This window comes from Lepidochelys kempii, chromosome 20 (assembly GCF_965140285.1).
Source record: "Lepidochelys kempii isolate rLepKem1 chromosome 20, rLepKem1.hap1, whole genome shotgun sequence".
Lineage (NCBI taxonomy): Eukaryota > Metazoa > Chordata > Testudines > Cheloniidae > Lepidochelys > Lepidochelys kempii.
Window position 1 is genome coordinate 22,584,963 of NC_136399.1, and position 23,181 is coordinate 22,608,143.

Here is a 23,181-nt window from a genome sequence, read left to right on the forward strand (position 1 = left end):
TATAAAGCAAAGTCAGGACTCCTGGGTTCTATCCCTGGCTCTGGGAGAGGGTGGTGCCTAGTGGTTAGAGCAGATGGTGGCTGGGAGTCAGGACTCCTAGCTTCAATTCCCACCATTGGGCCTGTGAGCCAGACTCCCAAAAGCCCTTGCAGCAGGGAACAGGAGCCTTGCAGAGTAGGGTGGGGGAGAGATCACCACCTTCCTCCTCCTGGCAATGCCACCCGCCCCCCGCATCCCTGCTGCCAGAGAGCTCTGACAACACCCCCCCCATACCCGCCCCCCCCAATCCCTCCCTCGTTAGCTCCTGCCACCTGCTCTCCCTGGCAAGGCTGATGCAATCGGAGAAGGGGTGGACGTGGCTGTTCCCTGAGGCCGTCGGCTGCTAGAGCAACCTGGGCTCATGTCCCCGGGACCCAGGCAGGGCTCCCCCAGGGCAGGGCAGCTGCCGCCTCATTAGCCACGGCTGTTTGCCAGAGATGGGCAAGGAAGGGGGGGGGGGCCTCTCCAGGCTGCCACCACCTGCTCCCCCAGCTGGTTGGCACCAGGCAGCTCCCAAATCCGCCCTGCCCTCTGGGGCGCCCTGGCTCCAGCCTTGGCAAGGGCTGGGTGAACTTCATGGGGGTCAGGGTGTGGGAGCAGGACTCCTGGGTTCGATCCCCCGCTCTGGGAGGGGAATGGGGTCTGGTGGTTAGTTCAGGGGGGCTGGGTCCCACACTCTTGCTGTGGAGGTCACAGGAGACTTTGAACCTCTTTCTCCTGTAACTCCCCCCCCTCATTTGATGCGTCCTCCAAGGGACTGGGCCAGATGTTTGTTCATTTCCACTTTCTCCCCCCTTCTTTCCTCTCCCTTCCATTAGCGCCCCACCCCATGGCCTCTGAGTTTGCCTGTCCTCAGCTATGACCTGGGGGCGGGGAACAGAGACCCCACGCCCACCCTGGCATAGGCAGGTCAGGGGTTCAGCAGGCTGGGGCCCAGGCTGCGGGGGGGGGGGGGGAATGAGTGGAGCAATGTCGCCCTCTCATGGCCAGTCTCTGCCATTACAACAGCGTGCTCTTGACTCCCAGCTGGGGGAGCAATGCCGGGGGCTCAGTTCCAGCTGCCTCTGGACTCCGCTGACGCCTAAACACTGACCCCTCCCCCGTGGCCTCCTCCTACCCCCTCATGGCTCCATCTCGGGCCTGGGACATCAGATTGGCCAGGACACCGGGGTTCTTTCATCTTTGACACCAAAGGCACCCTCAGGGTAACATCTTATCAGAGAACTCCCAGGAGTCACACACCCCCCAGGAATCTGCATCCTGGGGCATGGGCACCAGGAGTCACCCCCCAACCCCTCTGAGGGGTCCATGCCCTGGGGCACAGGCACTAGGGGGAGGAGGGAGTGGGTCATTCCAGCATCTTCTCCCTCCCATTGGGGAGTCTTTGAACCCGACTTAGTTTTACCGGGTGACTCCCCTGACCCCTCCCTGCTCCCCCTTTGGGGGCCGCACGCTGGGTCCCCTGGGGCAGAGTCCTCTTGACTGATGAGCTTAGAACCCCCAAAAGGAAACGTGTTACCTGTTACCCTGCAGGACTCCCTGCCACAGGAGGCAGCGCAGCCAAGGGGAGCTGGGATGGGTGGGCCTGAAGGAGGGCTCCCTAATTCCCCCCTTCTCTCTTTATACCCCTCCTCTTGCCATCCCACCTGTCCCACCGTACCCCCTCCCGCTTGCCTCATTCTTTCTTACATCCATTCCTTCTTTCATGCCCTGCTCTTCTTTCTTTCTTTTGTTCTTTCTGTTTCTTTCTTCCCTTCTGGCTTCCTTTCATGCTGTTCTTCTTTCTCTCTCCCTCCCTTGCTTTGTTCTCTCCCGCTCTCTGCGGTTCTAGCTGTGGGACGGAGCTGGAGAGGCTGTTACAGATGAAATACCATCAGGGAAGCAGGTCTTCCTGGATATTTATTACTCCGCTCTTTGGACTTTCAGCCTCGGCTCGGATACAATAGCGAGCAGAACAATGAGGGGCCCACAGCCTGGGGCTCTCAGCCCCCCAGGAAACCCCCTCCACAGAGCTAATGTGGTTTGGGCAATTATCCTGCAGTGCTTGCTGGGAAAAATACCCCCAAGCCAAACCTCCCCCTCCCCCACACCCAGCCTGCCACAGAGACATGATTGTAACCGGCAGCATGGTGGTGAGAACCCACAACCCCTGAGTGTGTGTGGGTGCATGGAGGGAGGGGGTGTAGATTGGCCTGTGCTGACATGGGCGTGCGGAAAGGGGGGTTTGTCCATGGAGGGGAGTGCAGGTGTGTGGGAGGGCATGTGCGAGGGGGGTGGAGCTGTATGTAGTAAGCGTGGGTGGGGGGGTGAATCTGCACACACAGGAATGAGTAGGTTGGGGGTTGTGTGTCTGGAACCTGGAATCACCTTCCCGATGGGCCCATCTACCCTGGTCTCCTGGCTCCAGCCACTCACACCAGCTGCTTCAGAGGCTGGTGCAGGGAGCCCCCTAGAGGGAAGTGATGGAATAACAAGCCTAGATGGGGCCCTTTACCCCTTTGATCAGCGCCCGGGGTTCTAGCCCTGATTTCACGTTTTTTCTCCTCCCGGGGATGCTCTGGTGACCCAGCCGTGCCCGACCTGTCCTGCTGCATTTTTGGCCCAGTCTCATTCTGTGGCAGTGGGTTCCACAGGCCAATTCTGCACCCTATCTAAAGCAGTCCCTTCTTTCAGCCTGGTCGTGGGTGCCCTGGGCCCCGTGTTCTGATCAGGGCCCAGCAGAGGGAATAGTTTTCACTCTGGGCTCAGGCTGAGATACTCAGTGGGACGGGGTGAAAGGCAAGACAGCCCTGGGGATGGTCTGCCCTGGACTGAGACACCACAGAGACCTCCAGCCGGGCAGACGTACATCACACCTTGCAGATGGCGCTTGTTCGGTGCCATCTCCCCCTTTCACAGCTGTGGAAACCAAGACACTGAAACGGGAATGGGTTTCTGCACGGCGACTCTGTATCAGGGCTGGGAATAGAACCCAGGTGTCCTGACCCCCAGCCAGCTCAGCCCCACTCTAACCCCTAGGCACCACTTCCCTGAGCTGGGAATAGAACCCAGGTGTCCTGACCCCAACCCCCTGCTCTAATCCCTAGGCACCACTCCCCAGACATGGAAATAGAACCCAGGTGTCCTGACCCCCAGCCCTCCCCACTGTAACCCCGAGGCACTACTCCCCTGAGGTGGGAATAGAACTCAGGTGTCATGATCCCAATCCCCCTGCTCTAACTCCTAGGCACCATTCCCTAGACGTAGGAATAGAACCCAGGTGTCCTGCCCCCCAGCCCTTCCCCCCTCCCCGCTGTAATCCCTAGGCACCACTCCCCTGAGCTGGGACTAGAACCCAGGTGTCCAGACTCCCAGTCTGAGGCTTAAATGTGCTGCCTTTAGGACAAGATGTAAAACCAAGGCCCTGATCCCCTGAAGCTAACTGAAGGCTCCCCCCTAACCCCCGTGCCTTCCCCATGTGTCTCACAAAAGTCAGGGCATGAAGCCCAGCTTCCTGGCCCCATCCCAAGGCCAGCCATCTCCTCGTGTCCTGACATCCCTCTCCTGCCCAGCCCTGCGCCTGTTTCAGCCAGGGTTCTGCACTGCCCTGACACACCCCAGAAGTGGCTGCATTTCGGCCCCATTATGTAGCATCGCTACGGGACTGTCTTTAATTTAACGGCCCCCGGGCCTTCTCTCTCCCCCCAGGTGCAATAACCGGACGCAGTGCGTGGTGGTGGCTGGATCGGACGCCTTCCCGGACCCCTGCCCCGGAACCTACAAGTACCTGGAGGTCCAGTATGACTGTGTCCCATACAGTGAGTCCCATTCTCATTGCTCTTTACAACCATGTCCGGGTCCGATTTGTTGGCTTCCCTCCTCGCTGTGAAAAACCTCCCACCCAAAGCAGGGGGAGACCCCCCCCCAGAACCGGCTCCCTGATCCCTGGCGCTGGGGGGAGAACTTGTGGGGGGGAATGACCGGGGCCAGGGCTAAAGGATTTGGGTGCCTCGCTTTGGCTCTATCCTTTGGGGGAGAACATGCCACGGGGGGTGTGGGGAAGGGAGATGCTAATGGAGGAGCTTCTCCGCCCCCTGCTGGCCCCAGTGTGGTGCTAGGGGGCACTGTGCTGCAAGGAGAGGGGGGCTCGCTAGGGGGTGCGCCCCCCTCGCAGTCAGTGCGGGCCCCAAGAAGTAATAGAGAAGCCGGCAAGCCCCGGGGTGCGGGAAGGGCCGGGGCGTATCGCGTGCCTCGCCGCTGACGGGGCTGGACACAGACAGACCCTGCGGTTCCCTCAGCCTCTCCAGCCGGCGCGGCCCAGCGTCACCCCTAGAGGTCGCCTCGCGTCCCAGCCACGCCTAAGGCTACCCAGCAGTACCCTGCCCATCCCAAGGGGGTGCTGAGGAGCAAGGCTAGGATGGGGCCTGCCCTGCTTGTTCCAGGGTCGGTGGGGGGGAGATTGTGCCTCTCCCAGGAGGGGGCTGAGTGGGGAGAAGTGATTGGCGACCCACGTGTCCCCACGTGGTGGGAGGGGAGTGGGGTCGAGTGGTTAGACCTGTGGGGGAGGGTGGAAGTCAGGACTCAGGTGGGAAGGATCCTGGAGCTACATTGGAGGAGGGCGAGTCCTTCTGGGGCAGGTTTCAGGCAACGGGGGCCCCTGGGCTGGGCTGGGTTTGGGGAGCACCTGCCCTAGGCCAGAGCAGAGTCGGGGTGTGTGTGTGTGTGTGTGTACATGAGTGTGCTCCGCACGTGTGTGCATGTGCTCCCTATGTGCTGTGCGTGTGGATGTGGGCACATGCGTGAGTCTGTGTGCACACGTGTGTGAACATGGGTGTGTGCTCTGCATGTGCACAGACCTCTCTGCCCCCACTCAGCTTCCCTTCCCAACACACACCCAGCGGTGTCTGAGCCGAGCCATCGGAGCCGCGGGTGTGTTGGAACCGGGCCAGGCTGACAGTCCCCTACTCCTCTTGGGCCTGGGAAATTCCCTCCTGAGGAGCAGGTCCTCCTGCGTGGAAACAGGAAGTGGGTTTCAGGGAACAAACAGGAAGTCAGGGTTGGAAAAAACAGGAAGCGGGTCTGGAAAAAACAGGAAGTCCCGCCTTGGCAGGCTGAGCTGGCTCTGTGACAGCTCCCTGGCCTCCAAGGGAGGCAGGTCTAGGGTTGCCAATTTTGGTTGGGAATATTCCTGGAGGTTTCATCACATGACATAATCTTTAATTACAAATTAATCTTTAATTCCTGGAGACTCCAGGACAATCCTGGAGGGTTGGCAACCCTGGCCAGGTCCCAGCATAGACAGCAACAGGAGGTGCGCTGCACCCCAAATCCTGACTCTGTGCATTGCTCAGCGCCTGCCCCCACTGGGTCCCCCAAACCAGAGGTACCCTGAAGGGATCCCGGGAGAGTGACCCCAGCTCTGGAGTGCACGGTGGGATCTGTGCTCCAGCCCATCCAGGCCCACTGGGGGTCAAAAGAGAAGGAACAGTGGGCGGCGGGGGTGGTGGGGGGAATGAAGCCAGCGCCGCTGTCTAAGGGGGCCGGTTTTGGGGCGCCTCTCTCCCTCTGGGTCTGCAGCAAACATCCCCTCTCCCCTCCCTGCTGCTTTGCGTAGCGTGAGCCAGGGCGTGTCATTTCCAGGGTCGGGGGGCGTTGCTTCCTGTTGTTTGACCCACTGTCTTTTTCCGGGGGGCTGGGCTGTGGGGGGAGGGGAGCCCTGGTAACACCTCCTTTGGTTTCTCCTCGCAGACAGAGCCGGAGCCGAGAGGCGGGCGTCAGCGTCCAGCGCATCCTCTTAACCGATTTAACTCCAATTCCTGTTCCTTTTCCTTTCAGCTCCGCAGCGGACGCACCCAGACAACCTCCCTCATCTCAGGATATAACTGACTCTGCCCCACAACAGCACGGGGGCACCCAGCTGAGACTGGGCTGGGATCTCAGACAGGCAGGGCTGCGAGCGGGATGGGGCTGGAGAGAGGGCTACGCAGGAAGGGTGGGGGGCCAGCACAAGGGGGGATGGATGGCAGGGAGGAGCGACGGAGCGTGGAGAGGAGAGAGCTGCAGAGATGGAGGGCCGGAAATCGGAGCCTGCTGGGCTCCGCTGATTTACCCCAGCAAAGGGCCTGGCCCTGCGGTCCCAGCTGAATGAGTTTTCACGCACATGCATGTAAACGCACACACATGTACCATTGCACACAGATGCAGGTGTATACACTGCACATGTGTGTACGCTGCATATGTCTATTCACGGCACAAACGCACGCCCCCAGATGCACACGCCTGCACATTGCATACGTCTGTACCCTGCACACACGCACGCCCCCAGATGCACACGCCTGCACATTGCACACGTCTGTACCCTGCACACACGCACGCCCCCAGATGCACACGCCTGCACATTGCACATGTCTGTACCCTGCACACACGCACGCCCCCAGGTGCACACGCCTGCACATTGCACACGTCTGTATCCTGCACACACGCACGCCCCCAGGTGCACACGCCTGCACATTGCACACGTCTGTATCCTGCACACACGCACGCCCCCAGATGCACACGCCTGCACATTGCACACGTCTGTATCCTGCACACACGCACGCCCCCAGATGCACACGCCTGCACATTGCACACGTCTGTACCCTGCACACACGCACGCCCCCAGATGCACACGCCTGCACATTGCACACGTCTGTATCCTGCACACACGCACGCCCCCAGATGCACACGCCTGCACATTGCACACGTCTGTACCCTGCACACACGCACGCCCCCAGATGCACACGCCTGCACATTGCACACGTCTGTATCCTGCACACACGCGCGCCCCCAGATGCACACGCCTGCACATTGCACACGTCTGTATCCTGCACACACGCGCGCCCCCAGATGCACACGCCTGCACATTGCACACGTCTGTATCCTGCACACACGCATGCCCCCAGATGCACATGCCTGCACATTGCACACGTCTGTACACAGCACACACGCACGCCCCCAGGTGCACACCCGTGAATGTTGCCCATGCCCGCACTCACACCCGGTATCCGAGAGGCAGAGAATTCCTGTCTCTGCCTCCTCACCATGTGGCTGCCCGTGTCAGCTGGGCCAGATCCAAGCCGTTGGGATTTGGCGTAGGGTTTATCCCTTGCCCGTTTACACCAGCTGGGTCCCTCTGCCACTCCTTGATTTCCATTCCCATCTGCCGCTCCTTCCTTGGGAGCAATGGAAATTGACAGGTTCCCCCCACCCCCCCACTCCCACCCGTTCATGCAACACATTTCAAGGCGACATACGCGCTGCCCAAATGCTTGCCGGGTGGCATCGCTGCAGAGGATTGGCCACCCCTCTCCTCACATTTCAAGGCGCGGCTGTTCTCCTGGTGCTGGCTCGGTGCCCACCATCTGCTCTCCCCCACGCTGCCACTCACCCAACAGCCAACGTCAGCAAGGGACAGGCGAGGTTCGGGGCGTGGGACTAGCAACGAGAGAGAGAGCGGGGGTGGAGGCGGATTCGGAGCTCCGCAACACTGGTATGACGGTGCTGAATCCGGATCTGGCTCTCAGTTACGCTGGGGTGTAAACCCGCAGTGGCTCCCTGGAAGTCCAGCTCTGCTCCCCCCTTGGCCAGCATGGAAAGCAGGAGTTAGTGCCACCAAAACCAGAGTGTACATCCAGAGTAACTCGGAGGCCGCAAAATCCTGCTCTCGCTTACACCCAGGTGTAAATCTGGAGTCACTGCCTGGAAGCCGGACTCTGATCCCAGTTACACCAGGGTGCAAAGCAAGAGTTAACTCCAGCCAAACCAGATTCAAACCAGAGTAACTCAGATGAAGCAAAATTCTGCTCTCGTTTACACCAAGGTGTAAATCTGACGTCACTCTCTGAAAAGCAGATTCCCAAGTGGGGTAAACTGATGTAGCTCCATTGACTTTAATGGCTCTACACCCGTTTACACCAGCTGGGTATCTGCTCCTCCGATTTCATGGACTCAGGGGTGTAAATCCAGAGCTACCTCACAGTGGGTCTGGCAGAGCAGGACAGCGAGCGGCTTTCTCAGCTCCAGAGCCCCCTGGCTAGTGTCAGAGGCACCTTCTGGGCCTCGTGCTGAGGCAGAAACCAGTTGGCAATCACTGGGAAGTGGGCGCATTGGCCCCAGGTTTTCCCACACGGAAAGGAGCACGGCCAAGGCAGTGGGGCCGACCGAGGGATCTGGGGCAGAAGGGGCCAGATCCAGAGCTGGCGTAAAGCGATGCCACACCATTGGCGTCGCTCGTCTGCTCCATCCCTGCTCGGGAGGGTCCAGCCAGCCCAGGCCGGGGACCAGCCCGTCCTGGAGTCCCCAGCACCAGGAGCTGAGACCCGGCTGTCAGGGGGTCCCTGGCACCTGCTGCTCCCCACTGCGAGGGCTCACTGGCCCACTGACTAGCCCAGGGCTCAGGGATGCACTAGACCCGGGGTCAAGCTGCTGCTGTGAATCGGGCCGAGCGGGGCCTTGGTCTCCCATCGGCCAAGTGATGCCTCAGCCATGGGGCTCTTGGCCCTTCTGGGAGCTCGCCCGAGGAACCGTCCCAACCAGGGTTTCATCAGAACCGAGCCGGGGCCCGTTTTGACCTCTCTGCATTTTTTAAATGGCGAGGGAGAGATCTGGGGAAAAGCTTTCAGCCAGCTCAGCTGCGTGTGCAGAGTTTGGGCCTCTGCCCGGCCCTGGGCGTAACACTACGGGGGCCGGCATCGGCGGGAGAGCGGAGAAGGAGGCAGCACGGGCCAGTGACTTCTGAGTCAGGACTCCTGGGTTCTGTTCTCAGCTCTGAAAGGGCAGGGAGCCAGGGCTAGATCCCAGGAGTCCAAGCCCAAAGCTGGGCATCACCACGGCATTGTGGGAAGCAGCTGTGATTTCGTAAAGCTGCATGCCCAACACGTACCCCCAACTCCCTACTGCTTAACCGCGAGGTGGAGCATGATGGGAGTCGTGCTAACATGAAGCAGAGCATGATGGGAGTCACGCCAACCCTACCAGGCCTCATTCAATTCACCACGACAAAAGCGTGCTTCGTCCGGCGCCTTCTAACTCACCCCCCACCACCATGCAGCTCCTCCTCTCTCTCTGCGCTCCATGCTGCCCCCTGCCCTCTGATTGTCCCTTCCTGCTCTCCCGCGGGGTGCCTCAGTGCTGTTGATCTTTGGGGGTCAGGGCAGGGCAGGAGTGCAGAAAGCGGGGAGATGGGGGAGGGGGACGGAGGGTGCGTGTCGAACTCCCCGCTTTCTTCCTTTGCAGCTGCCTCCGTTCTAACCAAACGGCCTGTTTTCCTTCTTCAGGTGCCAATTGTCCTTGTGTTAATTGAATGCCTCTAATTTTGGTTGGGTCTTTTTGTTTGTTCGTTTTTCTTATCTATTTAATTTATTTTGGAGGGGGCAGGATTATAAAAATATAATTGTTAGAACTGTGCAAACAGAAAAAAACCCAACCCTTTTCTCAGCCCTCCTCCTCCCCCCCCCCTTCTTTTATTTCCTGTCACATTGTTTCTTTCCCTTCCTTCCCCCGGGATCTCGAGGGGGCGCCTCTGTTTTTCCCACAAGGGATTTGTTAGTCATTGGCAGCAGCTGTGTATATTCCAGGCAAGGCCGGGGCTGCCTTTAGTCAGTTGGGTGAGCAGTTATTCCCTGGTTTATTATTATAGCAATGCCTAGAGGCCTCAGCCAAGACCCAGGCCGCCCCATTGTGCCGGGTGCTGCGCAGCCAGAGAAGCAGACAGCCCCCCTGCCCCAAAGAGCTTCCTGAAGCAGCCAAGAAAAGGGGCACAGGCCCATTCTGATTCCTTTGCTCTGTCCCCCGCCCCATACACACACAGACACCCCGCCTGGTTTACAGCATCACCAGCCCTGAACGGTCCAAAATCCAGTCCCCAAAAGCTTAGAAATCATTAGATTTCATCATCAGCTGGCTCTGCCTAGCTGCCGTCTGCTTCGGGAGCCTCTCCATCTCCGGGGCTTGTTTCCGTGCAGTCACAAGGGCTACCCATTGAGGGGCAGATCCTCCGCTGGGGTTGGGCCGTTCTGAGCTGTCGGGCCAGCCAACATGACGGGGGGCTGCCCCAGGGCTCCTGAGAGCTACACCCCTTGAGCTAGAGAGCTCTCTGGCCTGGCCGTAACAGACTCAGCCCTCAGCAGAGCGGCACGGGGGACCCGTCGCCCACAGCCAGCGCCCGTGTGTACCAGCCGACAATCTCGCCCCAAGCTTTAAGCCCCAGGTCTCGTGCGGCTCCGTAGGCAGCAAGGCAGTTCGCCCCTGCCCCGACATCCCCCCCCGACCCCACAGTGTCCCCAGAGCTGGGCACCGATTTGCCCCTCGCCCTGGCACAAACGCATGTGGCTGGAGATTTCTACCTGGCTGGTTTGCTCTTTGCCGCTGAGCAGATTGTCGGATATTAATTTCTGGCTGGAGCTGTTTTTTCCCCTTCCCAAGCACTATTTTTAACTTGCTTCCCCCCTGTATTTAATATCCTCCCCCTCCCCCCGCCAGTCCCCTTTTCACAAGTTCACCAGCTTGGCAGTACGGCTGCAGCAGGATGCCGAGGAGGCCAGGCCCAGGCCAGCCCTCGGGGCTCCCATGGAGCAAGGCAGGGCCCCGCCCCACACCGCCCCACTCCGCCTTAGTCCCATGCCCTTCCAGAGCCAGCCCCAGTGCGGGAGCTCAGCCTGGCTTGCTGTCAGCGCCACCCCACAGAACTCGCCGCCAAGGGCCGCGGGCCTCTGCACTGTGGAGAATGGCCGACCCCAAAGCGTGACCAGTGATGGGCAACGAGGGGGTGAGAGTCAGATGTTAGCACTGCTAGATTGTCAGTCTGTGCATCTCCATACACACCCCTCTGTCTGTCCATCCAGCCCCATACACACCCCTCTGTCCATCCAGCCCCATGCACACCCCTCCCTCCATCCATCCATCCCCATGCACATCCTTCTGTCCATCCAGCCCCATGCACACCCCTCCATCCATCCCTCCCCATACACACCCCTCCATCCATCCCCATACACACCCCTCTGTCTGTCCATCCAGCCCCATGCACACCCCTCCATCCATTCATCCATCCATCCCTCCCCATACACACCCCTCGATCCATCCATCCAACCCCATACACACCCCTCCAGCCAGCCATCCCCATACACATCCCTCTGTCTGTCCATCCAGCCTCATGCATGCCCCTCTGCCTGTCCATCCAGTCTCAAACACCTGATCCATCCATCCCCATGTACACCCACCCATCCTTCCCATACCCACCCCTCAATCCAGCCAGCCCCATACACTCCCTATTTACTCTCAAACACCCCTCCTCTGTATCTACTCAGCCTCATACACAGCGCTCTATCTATCCTCACACACCCGGTATCCATCTGTCTATCCCCTTTCACCCCTTCTGTCTACCCAGCCCCATACAACCCTCTGTCCATCTGTCAGGCATCAGTAACCTCTGTTGGGGTAGAATTCCCAAGGTGGCAGGACCATAAGCCCAGCCCAGGCCCAGCTCCTCAGACCTCCCTGTCCTTCGGGTCATGCCTCACACTCAGGCCTGAATACACGTGTAGCAAAGGAGCCCCTGGCAGGTTGGGGTGTGAACCCCGGTGTCCGTCCTGGCCAAACGCCAACCTGGAGAATTCCCTCCTCTCTGCCTGAACTGCACTGAAAGCTGTCATCAGACAAAGAGGGACCAAAAGTGGTGGCCCCTAGAGGGGAAAGGCCCTGTGTCCCATTCCCTGCCCCCTGAGCCAGCCAGCCCCTGCCCTAGTGTAAGATCAGAGCCGGTGCCCCCTAGAGAGGAAAGGCCCCATGTCCCATTCCCTGCCCGCCAGAGCTGCCCTGGGGTCAGATTGGAGCCAGCCCCCACCCTTGCCCCACAGAGGAGGAACTTTCCATTCAAAGTGTAGTTAAAAAACAAGGTCATTTGTATTTAATTGGGGCCAGAGCTCTCGGCACAAACAAGCCACAGCGCCACGGCCGGTGCTGCTCACACTGACCCCTGGATTTTGGTGGAGCTCTGTGCTGTTTCCCCAGGCTCTTCAATGGACTCAAGCAGCCATTTGAGGGCTCTGTGGGCTCTGAGCTAGGAGGGCAATGTCCACTGCTAACAGGATCAAGAAGGCAGCGTGGTCTAGTGGCGAGAGCACTGCACTGAGACGCAGAAGAGCTGGGCTCTATTTCTGGCTCCTCTGGGTGAGCTGGGAGGGGTTGTGTCCCTGCTCTGTGCCTCAGTTTCCCCACTGGTATATGGTATATGGTGTTAGGATGCTGACCGCCTTTGTAAAGCATCAGGAATTATCGTCACAGGGCGGAGGCATCAGAGAGCAAGGAGCAGATGGAGCATGGTCGAGGTGCAGTGGGGCGTGGGAGGGCTGCGTCTGAGCAGGGGATGGGGGGCAGGCCCGTCAATCATGACAGAAACAATCCTGGTTTACAGAGCACAGGGGGTTTTCCTCAGTGGGGTAGGAGCTTTCAAAGGTGATGAGAAAGGAAGCTGGGATTCCCAGCGCATCTGGAAGTGAGAGACGAGGGGCTTTGGGACAGGGACCTAGGGGTGTGATGGATCTGTGCCTAGGAACCAGGCTGAGTTGCAGAATGGGGGTGGGGAGTATGAGGCTAGATAGGCAGTGGGGGTGTATGGAGAGAGAGCGAGGTGTATAAGTCCACGGTGCCCCCACACCTCGAATCTTCCCTGCAGTTCCGGTCGCCCCATTGCAAAAAAGGATATATTGGGACTGGGGAAAGTGCAGAGAAGGCAACAAAAATGATCAGGGGGATGGAACAGCAGCCGCATGAGGAGAGATTAACAGGGCTGGGACTGTTCAGCTTGGAAAAGAGACGACTGAGGGGGGATCTGATAGAGGGCTGTGAAATCACGGCTGGGGCGGAGACAGTGTCTAGAGAAGTGTTATTGACTGCTACATAGCACAAAGTTAGGGCTCACCCGATGTGATGAGCAGGCAGCTGATTTAAAACAACCCTAAGTATTTCTGCAAGCACCACACAGTCCGCCTGTGGAATGCGCTGCTGGGAAGGCCAAAAGGATAACTGGGGTCAAAAATCCATCGGAGGTGTTCCTGGAGGACAGGTCCATCAATGGCTATCAGCCAAGCTAGTCAGGGACGCAGCCCCATGCTCTGGGTGACTCTAAAGTACACTTTTGATGGCCAGAAGCTGGGACTGGATGACAGGGATGAGTCACTTGATAATTGCCCTGTTCTGTTAGTTCACTTTGAAGCACCTGGCACCAGCCTCTCTCAGAAGACAGGACACTGGGCTAGCTGGACCGCTGGGCTGACCCAGCATGGCTGTTCTTATGAGATAGATAGATAGATAGATAGATAGATAGATAGATAGATAGATAGATAGATAGATAGATAGATAGATGAGGTGTATGGGGATAGATAGATAGATTAGATTAGATTAGATTAGATTAGATTAGATTAGATTAGATTAGATTAGATTAGACGAGGTGTATGGGGATAGATAGATTAGATAGATCTGATCATCTACTCAGACCTCTTGCATGTCCCAGACCAGGGAATACACCCATTTAGATCTAGGGTGATGAGTGGGCTGATATTGACAAGAGCGGATTGGTGTCAGCTTGAAGCTAAGCAACAGAAGATCAGCAGTTGAGGGTGGGGGCGGATGTCTATGGGCCACCTGGGCCTCTTAATTCAGCTAAGATCCCAGAATCCTGGTTCTTTTGACTGATCGATCAATCTGTCTATCCTCATACACCCCCTCTATCTATCTGTCTATCCCCATACACCCCCTCTATCTAACTGCCTATCCCCATACACATCTATCTATCTATCTATCTACCTATCTATCTATCTATCTATCTATCTATCTATACCCATACACAACCATCCATCTGTCCATCCCTATCTATCTCCTACTGTCCTTTCTGTTCCTGGGGTGCTCAGAGTTTTGCATTTGGGGTTTTTTTTTTAATTCTTATAATTTTGGGTTGTTGCGACATTTCTTATTATTTTATTATTTGCATTGGGGCGGGGGGGAGTTCTTGATGTTTCTCTTTCCAAGGGCGTCGCTGCTGGAGCAAAAACCCATTGAATCCTAAAAACAAATCAAACCTGATTTATAAAATCCTCCAACAAAAATCCAACACACGTTTTTCTCTCTCTCTTTGCCTAAAACAAGCAACAATTTTAACAATTAAAAAGGGCGGGGGGTGGGCTCTGAAATGGGGGTCGGAAGGGTGGGGCGGAAAAAGTTGCGATAAAGAAAAGGTTTCTTTGGGGCGGGGGGAAAAGCAATTTAATCTCTTCTCTCTTTTTTTTTCTCCTTTCCTTGCACTTTTTTTTTTCAATCTATTTTTTTTTCTTCTTTCTTCCGATGCTTAAAGTAGAAGTGGAACAAAAAGGTAAACAGAACATTACCCCTGACCCCCTAAACCTAACACCTTGTTATATTCTCTGTGGCCATATTAAATGTGAATTCCGCCTCCTCTGATCCTACCCCGACCCCTCTTTCCCTAACTTTCCTTTTTCCTCCCAGAACCTTCCCTCTCCCCCCCCACCCTTCCCCCCAATTTTCTCTCTCTGGTCTTGTTAATTCCAATTGGCCTCCCTAGCTAAAATACAGGCCCCTTTCGCCACCTGCCCGATGCAAAATACAAGCCACCAGCTCCAATCTGGAAAGGATTTTTGTAACCAAACTGGAATCCAAAGACTGATCCATGAGTCCTTGGCTCGCCTGCTCGTGGGGGGTGGGGGGGCAACTATTAATGTCTGCTCGACTTTTTACCTCCTTCAGGGGAACTAGTCATGGGGGCTTCCTCTCCGTCTTTTTTTAATCATTCAACTGAGTTTCTCTGCTCCTCTGTTCATGTTTCCATGGCAACCAGTCGGGTATCTACCTCAGTCACCGGCTTTCTCTTTCTCCTCTTGATTTCGGTTCTGTCTCTTTTTTATGATTATTATTTCCTAATTCCTTCTTCCCCCCCCCCTCCTAACATGGAATTTTAAAAAAAACATGGGTAGTATGAGCGGGGAGGGAGCTGACGGGTCAGATGGGCTTATTGATTGATTTTTTACAAAAAGAATTCCATCAATTTGATTCCAATCGGCAAATTCGCTTTTCGACTCACTCTCCTTCGTGGCCAGGCATTGGGCGGGGTGGATATCCACGGATTTGGGTGCTTACATTCGTCCAGCCTGGGCGTGCCACTATCCCTTCTTTGGGACAGCGCGCGACCCTGTGCGTAAATCCCCATGACATCAAGGGGACTTTCACTCCCGCTGAAAGTTATCTCCTTCCCAGCAGTAGTATTTATTATTCATGATACACAAGGAGTCTTCGAACATTAGAACAGAAGCCCATGCTTAAAGTTAAGCACCTGCTTTACCACAGTGCCGATTCAGAATTTTTCCCCACACCCCCACGCAGGAGCTCCTAAACCTCTTGGGTTCTTTTCCTAAAAGTGACGACTTTCATTTTCTTTGACTTTGTCTCATTCCTCCCGGCTTGTCCTCTCTGTTAACCCCTGGAACGCTATGCTAACGAGATGACGCTCAACTAAAAAAAACACCCCGATTTGTTTATATATATATTTATGTCTACACGTATATATATATAAACCAGCTTTTTAACACTAGCCATAGTAATCTGGTGGGTACGTTTGTTTGGTTTTTGTTTGGTTTTACTAACCACTTTAATATGGAATTTTATGTTATTTCTTTTTTTTTTTGTTCCTTTATTTCTTTTCTTCCGATAAATCCAGGGGTTGGGATTCTTCTTATTTTTTTCCTGCCTGTTAAAAGAAATTAAATTAAGCAAAAGCTGCACTCAGGGTCTTTAACTCGATCTGTTATTGCCAGAAGGGGCGGGGATGCAATCGATTTTATATTTATATATATATTTTAATTTGACCATCTCAGCCCTTTGTGGAGGTTTCTAGTTTAATGTAAGTACCAGGGCAGGGAGAAAACGAGATTTTTCTAACGAGCATTGGGGCTGTCAGAGGCAGCAGTAGGAAGCCAGTAAATTAACAAATTGATAATTGCTTAAGAGACCACAGCAAAAAAAAAAAGCCAGGCTTGATTCTTTCCAATCCATGTTTTTCTCTCCTTCTCTCGGCTTATTTTGTATTTCCAAATGCACTGGGGTGGGGAGGGCGGGGGCAGATATATATTTATTTTTGCTGGGGGGGCTAAACGTGCTTTTTTCCCACAGGTCCAGCAAGGATCCCATGGTTCTGGGGCGTTAAAAACCTTCCTGATGTGGCTTTTTTTGTTTAAGTTGATTGCTTCCTTGTCCATTTCGGCCCCGGCTGCCTCAGACTGTGGACAGCCCACTCCCATCCCCTGTGCGCCCAGGAGGGATAGAAACCAGCTAACCCACCCTCACCCCGTCTTTAACAATGTGTTTCTCCTCCTCCTCCTCCCGCCAGGAGCCCTCCATCCATCCCACCTCACCACCCCCAGCCTGGGCTGTGGGGCCAGCCCAACTGAACCTGTGAGTCTGAGAGAGGAGCCTATGATCACCCAGAGTGGGACAGGAATGGGGTCAGATCACACCGCTGGGGCTAGAGCCCCCAGCATGGCCCAACCCCCCCCCAGCACCCGCGCTAAAGAGCAACTCTGCTGGTTTGCACTAGCTGTAGATCCTTTATCCCTCCATGGCCTGTGCCACAAGAGGGCAACGCACGCAACCGCACACACATACTCAGATGGGCATGCACAGAACACAGGACACCCTGCACACATGTGGCAACATGCATGCCTGTGGGAACACGCACACACATGCCACCGGAACACCCCCCCATGCGTGTCCGTGCACACACAAAGGAACACGCATGCAAACATGCCCGCACACACGGGAGCACATGCATCGCAATATACGTACCCATGCACACAGACTCTCTGATTGCATCCCCCCATGCAGCTCTCCCTCGACTCTCAGAGCATTGGCCTGGATTTACCCCTAGCTCCGGATCTGGGTTTACCCCAGGCCCAGGGAACCTGGGCAGCAAAGGTGGGCCGAGGGTGGCACCCGATGATTGAGACGGGAGTGGGCGGGTTACAAATTTCAGAGCAGGTGCAAACACTCCGGAACTGCCCCCCAACCCCTGGCTCCGAGGAACCAGCGCCAGCTGGCTAACATCAGGAACTGAGGGCATCCCCAGCACTGGCCTCGGGGCAGGTAGGGGATGGCAAAGGCAGGAACGTCTCCCCTCTTCCCCCAGGCATGCATCCCTGTCTCTCTGCTGCCCCTGGCTGGCAGGAACTGGGCAGTGCATGAGGCAGGTTGGATGGGAGCCGCTCTAGGGCAGTGCAGGGAGCAGGTGGGGTTGAGAGCAGGGAAAGGCCCAGGGCTGCCAAGGGCATGAGGATGAGCCCAGAGGGTCCCCACAGCTGGAGCTCACAGGTTCAGGGGGAAAGGTCCCACATCCCGCTCCAGCTCGTCCTACCAGGCTCTTCCCCGCCCCCCCGCCCCCGCTGCCACCCCCAGCTTGATAACAACCTTCTGTGCTGGCTCAGATCCCGGCTGGAGACCCGCATGTGTGTAACTCCCATCGGGGTTCAATGGACACACTGGCCATGCTAATGCAGGAGGGACACCCCGGCGTGGGGCCTGGACCTGCCTCCCCCAGCTGTAATGATTCCATGCAGGGGGGGATGGGCCTTGAGCAGGTTAACTCAGAGCTCAGCCCCCTGCTCTGCCCTTTGGGGGGCGCGGGGAGCTGGATCAGGCTGTCAAAAGGAAAGAGGCATCCCGCTGAGTTGGTAAGGCTGGAATATGGACTAGATGGGGCTGCCTGGGATTAGATTAGATTAGATTAGATTAGATTAGATTAGATTAGATTAGATTAGAGGGGGTGTCTGGAGTAGGTGGATTGCCATCTCCCCAGCTTTCCCCCATCCTCCAAATTAAATGGGAGTTTGCACCTAAGCACAGAGTAGGGTCAGCGGTGACTTGATCATAGCACGTGGGGAGGACGGAGCCAGGAAGGAAATGTGGCCCAGCGGTTAGGGGCTCGAGATCCAGGGTCAGCTCCCTGCCAGACTCCCTGTGTGACGGGGCAAATTCCTCAGTCTCTCTGGTTTGTGCGGTGGTAGCACCCAGGTGCCCCAATCACAGCCCAGGGCCCCATCATGCCAGGCGCTGTACAAACCCACAGCAGAAACTAAGAAATAATAACAGGTTTCAGAGTAGCAGCCGTGTTAGTCTGTATTCGCAAAAAGAAAAGGAGTACTTGTGGCACCTTAGAGACGAACCAATTTATTAGAGCATAAGCTTTCGTGAGCTACAGCTCACTTCCTCAGATGCATACCGTGGAAACTGCAGCAGGCTTTATATATACACAGAGAATATGAAACAATACCTCCTCCCACCCCACTGTCCTGCTGGTAATTGCTTAACTAAAGTGATCATCAGGTGGGCCATTTCCAGCACAAATCCAGGTTTTCTCACCCTCCACCCCCCCACACACACAAATTCACTCTCCAGCAGCAGAGGGTGGAGGGTGAGAAAACCTGGATTTGTGCTGGAAATGGCCCACCTGATGATCACTTTAGATAAGCTATTACCAGCAGGACAGTGGGGTGGGAGGAGGTATTGTTTCATATTCTCTGTGTATATATATAGCCTGCTGCAGTTTCCACGATATGCATCTGAGGAAGTGAGCTGTAGCTCACGAAAGCTTATGCTCTAATAAATTGGTTAGTCTCTAAGGTGCCACAAGTCCTCCTTTTCTTTTTAAGAAATAATAGTACTTGCCTCTCACAAGTGTAGTGGGAGGACCGATCTATTAACGACTGGGAGGTGCTCAGCTACTGTGTGAATGGGGCCATAGAGCTTAGGTAGAGGGGTGATGTGTATGGAGATGGATGGAGCGAGCAGGGGGAATGAGGGTGGCTGAATAGAGAGGTGGGGGTGTATCAGGATAAGTACATAGAGGGGAGTGTACAGGGATAGGGATAGGTAGATGGAAAGTCTGGGGATGGATGAATAGGTATAGGATAGGTAGGGGGTGTATAGGGATGGATGAATAGAGGTGTGTGTACAAGAGTATATGGGGGGAATATGGGCATGGTTGGATAGAGGAACATATACAGCGAGAGGTAGAGGCTGTCTGTGGATGGATGAATAGAGGGGGTGTGTACAGGAATAGCTGGGAGAGTATGAGGATAAGTGGTTGGAGGGGCATGTTCAGGGATAGGTAGGGGGTGTATGAGGATAGGTGGCTAGAGGGTATGTTCAGGGATGGGTAGGGGGTGCATGGGGATAGGTGGATAGAGGGCTGTGTACAGGGATCGGCAGGGGGTGTATGAGGATAGGTGGCTAGAGGGTATGTTCAGGGATGGGTAGGGGTGCATGGGGATAGGTGGATAGAGGGGTGTGTACAGGGATCAGTAGGGGGTGTATGAGGATAGGTGGATAGTGGGGTATGTAGAGGGATCGGCAGGGGGTGTATGGGGATAGGTGGATAGAGGGTATGTTCAGGGATGGGTAGGGGGTGCATGGGGATAGGTGGATAGAGGGGTGTGTACAGGGATCAGTAGGGGGTGCATGGGGATAGGCGGGTGGGGGTGTGTACAGGGATGGGTAGGGGGTGTATGGAGATAGTGGGGTATGTAGAGGGATCGGTAGGGGTAGATGGGGATAGGTGGATAGAGGGCTGTGTACAGGGATCGGCAGGGGGTGTATGAGGATAGGTGGCTAGAGGGTATGTTCAGGGATGGGTAGGGGGTGTATGGGGATAGGTGGATAGAGGGCTGTGTACAGGGATCGGCAGGGGGTGTATGAGGATAGGTGGCTAGAGGGTATGTTCAGGGATGGGTAGGGGGTGTATGGGGATAGGTGGATAGAGGGGTGTGTACAGGGATCGGTAGGGGGTGCATGGGGATAGGTGGATAGAGGGGTGTGTACAGGGATCGGTAGGGGGTGTATGGGGATAGGTGGATAGAGGGGTGTGTACAGGGATCGGTAGGGGGTGCATGGGGATAGGTGGATAGAGGGGTGTGTACAGGGATCAGTAGGGGGTGCATGGGGATAGGCGGGTGGGGGTGTGTACAGGGATGGGTAGGGGGTGTATGAGGATAGGTGGCTAGAGGGTATGTTCAGGGATGGGTAGGGGGTGTATGGGGATAGGTGGATAGAGGGGTGTGTACAGGGATCGGTAGGGGGTGTATGGGGATAGGTGGATGGGGGCATGTACAGTGATAGAAACGGGGCTAGGTGGATAGAGGGGTATGTACAGGGAGATGGGGATAAAGGGGCGTGTACAGGGGTAGATGGAGATGGTTGGATGGGTGCATAGAGGGGCGGCGTTGGTGGGGCAGACAACCCATTGTGTCCAGTTGCGGGGGCCTCGCTGAAAAGAGGAAGGGGGATGGGGCGAGATGCAAGGATGACTGGAGGCCTGGAAACCTGCCTTGGCGAGAGCATGGAGGAGCTTCAGCTCCAGGCTTATGGGAGAGCCGGGCCGAGGTGACTCGATCACAGCCACGGGCAGCGAGCAGGGGGCTGGTCAGTCTCCCCGACAAAGGCAAAGCAAGAGCCAGCAGCTGGAAGCTGAGTAAATTCAGACTGGAAACACAGGGCTTGTTTTTAGCTCTGATGGGGAATTACCCGTTGGCTTAATGGCGAAAAGGCTGGGGCGGGTTGTCCCTCACTTGAGCTAGACGGACACTGTGTCTAGGGAGAGATGGGGGGAGGCGGTGAACAAGGATAGATGGATGGACAGACTGGCCCAAGGGTGAGCAGCAAACCCAGATATGGAACCCAGGGGTCCCGATTCCCAGCCCGTCTGCTCCATTTACTAATCTCGCTCCAGGAGACTGTTTTGTGATTAGAGCGGGAGGGGCTGGGAGCCAGGACTCCTGGGTTCTGTGCCTGTCTGTGGGCGGGCAGAGACCTCCCAGGGTCGTGTCGCCCAGTCCCCTCATGCCAAAGGCTCCTGCTGTGATTCTCATCGGTCCAAACACCCACAGCAAGGGGCAGGCAGCAGGTGCAGTGACCAGGAGGGGGTAAATTCCTCCGGGGGCCAGCAGGGGGTGATGTAGCTGGCAGTCTGGGTCCACCAGGGAATTATTGCCGGGAGATTCCCTCTGCCATACGTGCCAGAGCCTGACGTGCGGCTGCAGGGCGCAGGGCTCCCAGCTTGGCATAGCCAATTGGACTGGAGCCTGCTGGCCCCACGGGCACTCGGCCCATCCTGCACGCCAAACCAGAGCAGAGGATTCGCTTGGCGCTGGATCGGGCCCCTCCAAGCCCCGGCGATGCCGGGATGGCTGCCGGCCACGGCCCTTTCTCCATCCCGCCCCCGCCACAAGGTGGTGTCTGCAGCGGGCGAGGGATAAATGGGCCCCATCTGGGGGAGGCAAATGGGAGACGGGCTGGGCATGGATGCAGGGGGGTGTGGGGCCCCCAGGGCCAGCCGCCCCACCCTGACAGGGTGCTTGATCCCCCCCCCTTACACTCCCACCCCCAAGGGAGGCAGTGCCATTCGTACTGACTCCACCTCCGGTTGACTCTGTCTCCCCCTCTGGCCGCCTGGGGATTTGCGTCCAATCCCGTCCCGTTCAGCACCTGCGATCGCTGGTGCGGATCCTCTGCTCTGGCCCGTGGCTTCATTTCTTTCCTTGCAGCACTAACCCACCCCACCCCCGTTTTCTTCCCCAGCCTCTCTCCAGCTGCCCGGACACACCCGGAGGACGGTCGCGCCTGCCCCCCGCCCCCCACCTTCCCCGCTCCGTTTTTCTCGCTAACAGCTTTTCCTCTTGGCTCAGAACCCAAGATCCTCCCAGGGTCATGTCTGGGTCGGGGGGGGGGTCTGCTCACTGTCTCACCCCACCCCCTCCATCTCCCCCGGCTGTCACTTCACCACCCCACCCCATGTGCACCAGTTCTCATGACTCATGCTGATCTGAATCAAACCTGGCTGTTAAGGTCACTCCAGAGGCATCCAGGGTGGGGCGAGATGTGGGAGCGTGGGGGGGCCTGGGGCTGGGGGTGGGGAGCAGACCAGACTGCTTTGATCTTCTGTCGTCCTTCCATCAGCTGTTCGTCCCAGGAGGGAATCCGGCACCGTCTGCTAACCCCACAGGCTGCTGATCCCAGAATCTTTCCAAGGGGCAGGATCTCTCTGCAGGGCTCTACACTAACCCTTCCCTGCCCCCCAGGGCCATGGGACACCCCCTTAGCCCCCCACGCCCAGCGAGACGTCAGCTGGACACAGGATCCCAACCGGGGCTCTGCCGCTATTCCTTTTGAATTGGCAAAATGTTGGATCTTTTGCTTTGCTTATTTTTCATTCCAACTGTGTGTCCCCACCCCCAAATCGGTGTCACTCCAACCAATGTGTAGGAACAGGGGCTAGAGGGGGACGCGTCCATTACCCACCCATCCCACCTTCCGAGGGGAAAGGATTTCTCGCCTGAAGAATATCTGGCGACAGAGGGAGAATCTGGAAGAATGTTAACCAGAGGGGAGTGGGGTCTAGTGGTTAGAGCCAGGGGAGGGGAGCTGGGAGCCAGGACTCCTGGGTTCTATTCACAGCTGTGGGAGTGTAGCCTAGTGATTAGGGTCAGGGGCTGGCCATCAGGATTTCTAGATTTTATTCCTACATCCTCGAGGAAGTGGGATCCTAGTGGAGAAATTGGAGGGGCTGGAAGTCAGGACTCCTGGGTTCTATCCCCACGTCTTCCACTTACTTCCCTTTGAAGGAAGTCACTTTGTTCCTCCGTGCCTCAGTTTCCCCACCTATTAAGATACAGATTATAGTGCTGACCTGGCTCCCAGCCAGGAGGGAGACTCAGCTAAGAGCTAGGCAGGGTCCTTCCAACCACCGGCTGATTGCTTGCTGACTTTTCACCAGCATTCTTCATTTCCCGGAGCTAAGCTGGGGTCCCTCCAAGAAACCCTGCACCACAAAGCTGGGGACCCGAGTCTGTGCACCCTGAGGCCTGGGCAGTCATTGGCAAATAGGCCAGATCTCATCGCTCCATTGGAGTCCATGTGACCCTGCCCAGCAGAGGGTCTGCCCCTCCCAACAGCCCTTTCTGACGCGGTGGCATTTCACCCGCACTTTGTGCCAGCGTAAATGAATCACCCCCGGTGCAGGGTGGCAGGGACCCGGCCGTGTCCCGTGGCATTCGGGCTGGCTGTGAAACCAGACCT

At 56.6% G+C, this 23,181-nt stretch overlaps 1 protein-coding gene across 5 annotated transcripts in view; it reads left to right on the top strand.

Annotated features, from left to right (window-relative positions):
- ADGRL1 (adhesion G protein-coupled receptor L1) overlaps positions 1–23,181 on the top strand; it is a 101,803-nt gene that overhangs the window by 56,093 nt on the left and 22,529 nt on the right. For all 5 annotated transcript variants that reach the window (XR_012155691.2, XM_073318301.2, XM_073318297.2 and 2 more), the window contains one exon: positions 3,727–3,836. Coding sequence is in view for 4 of the 5 variants with exons in the window: in XM_073318301.2 (XP_073174402.1) it covers positions 3,727–3,836 (110 nt within the window). In the remaining variant the exon portion in view is untranslated. The remainder of the gene's footprint in view (positions 1–3,726; positions 3,837–23,181) is intronic.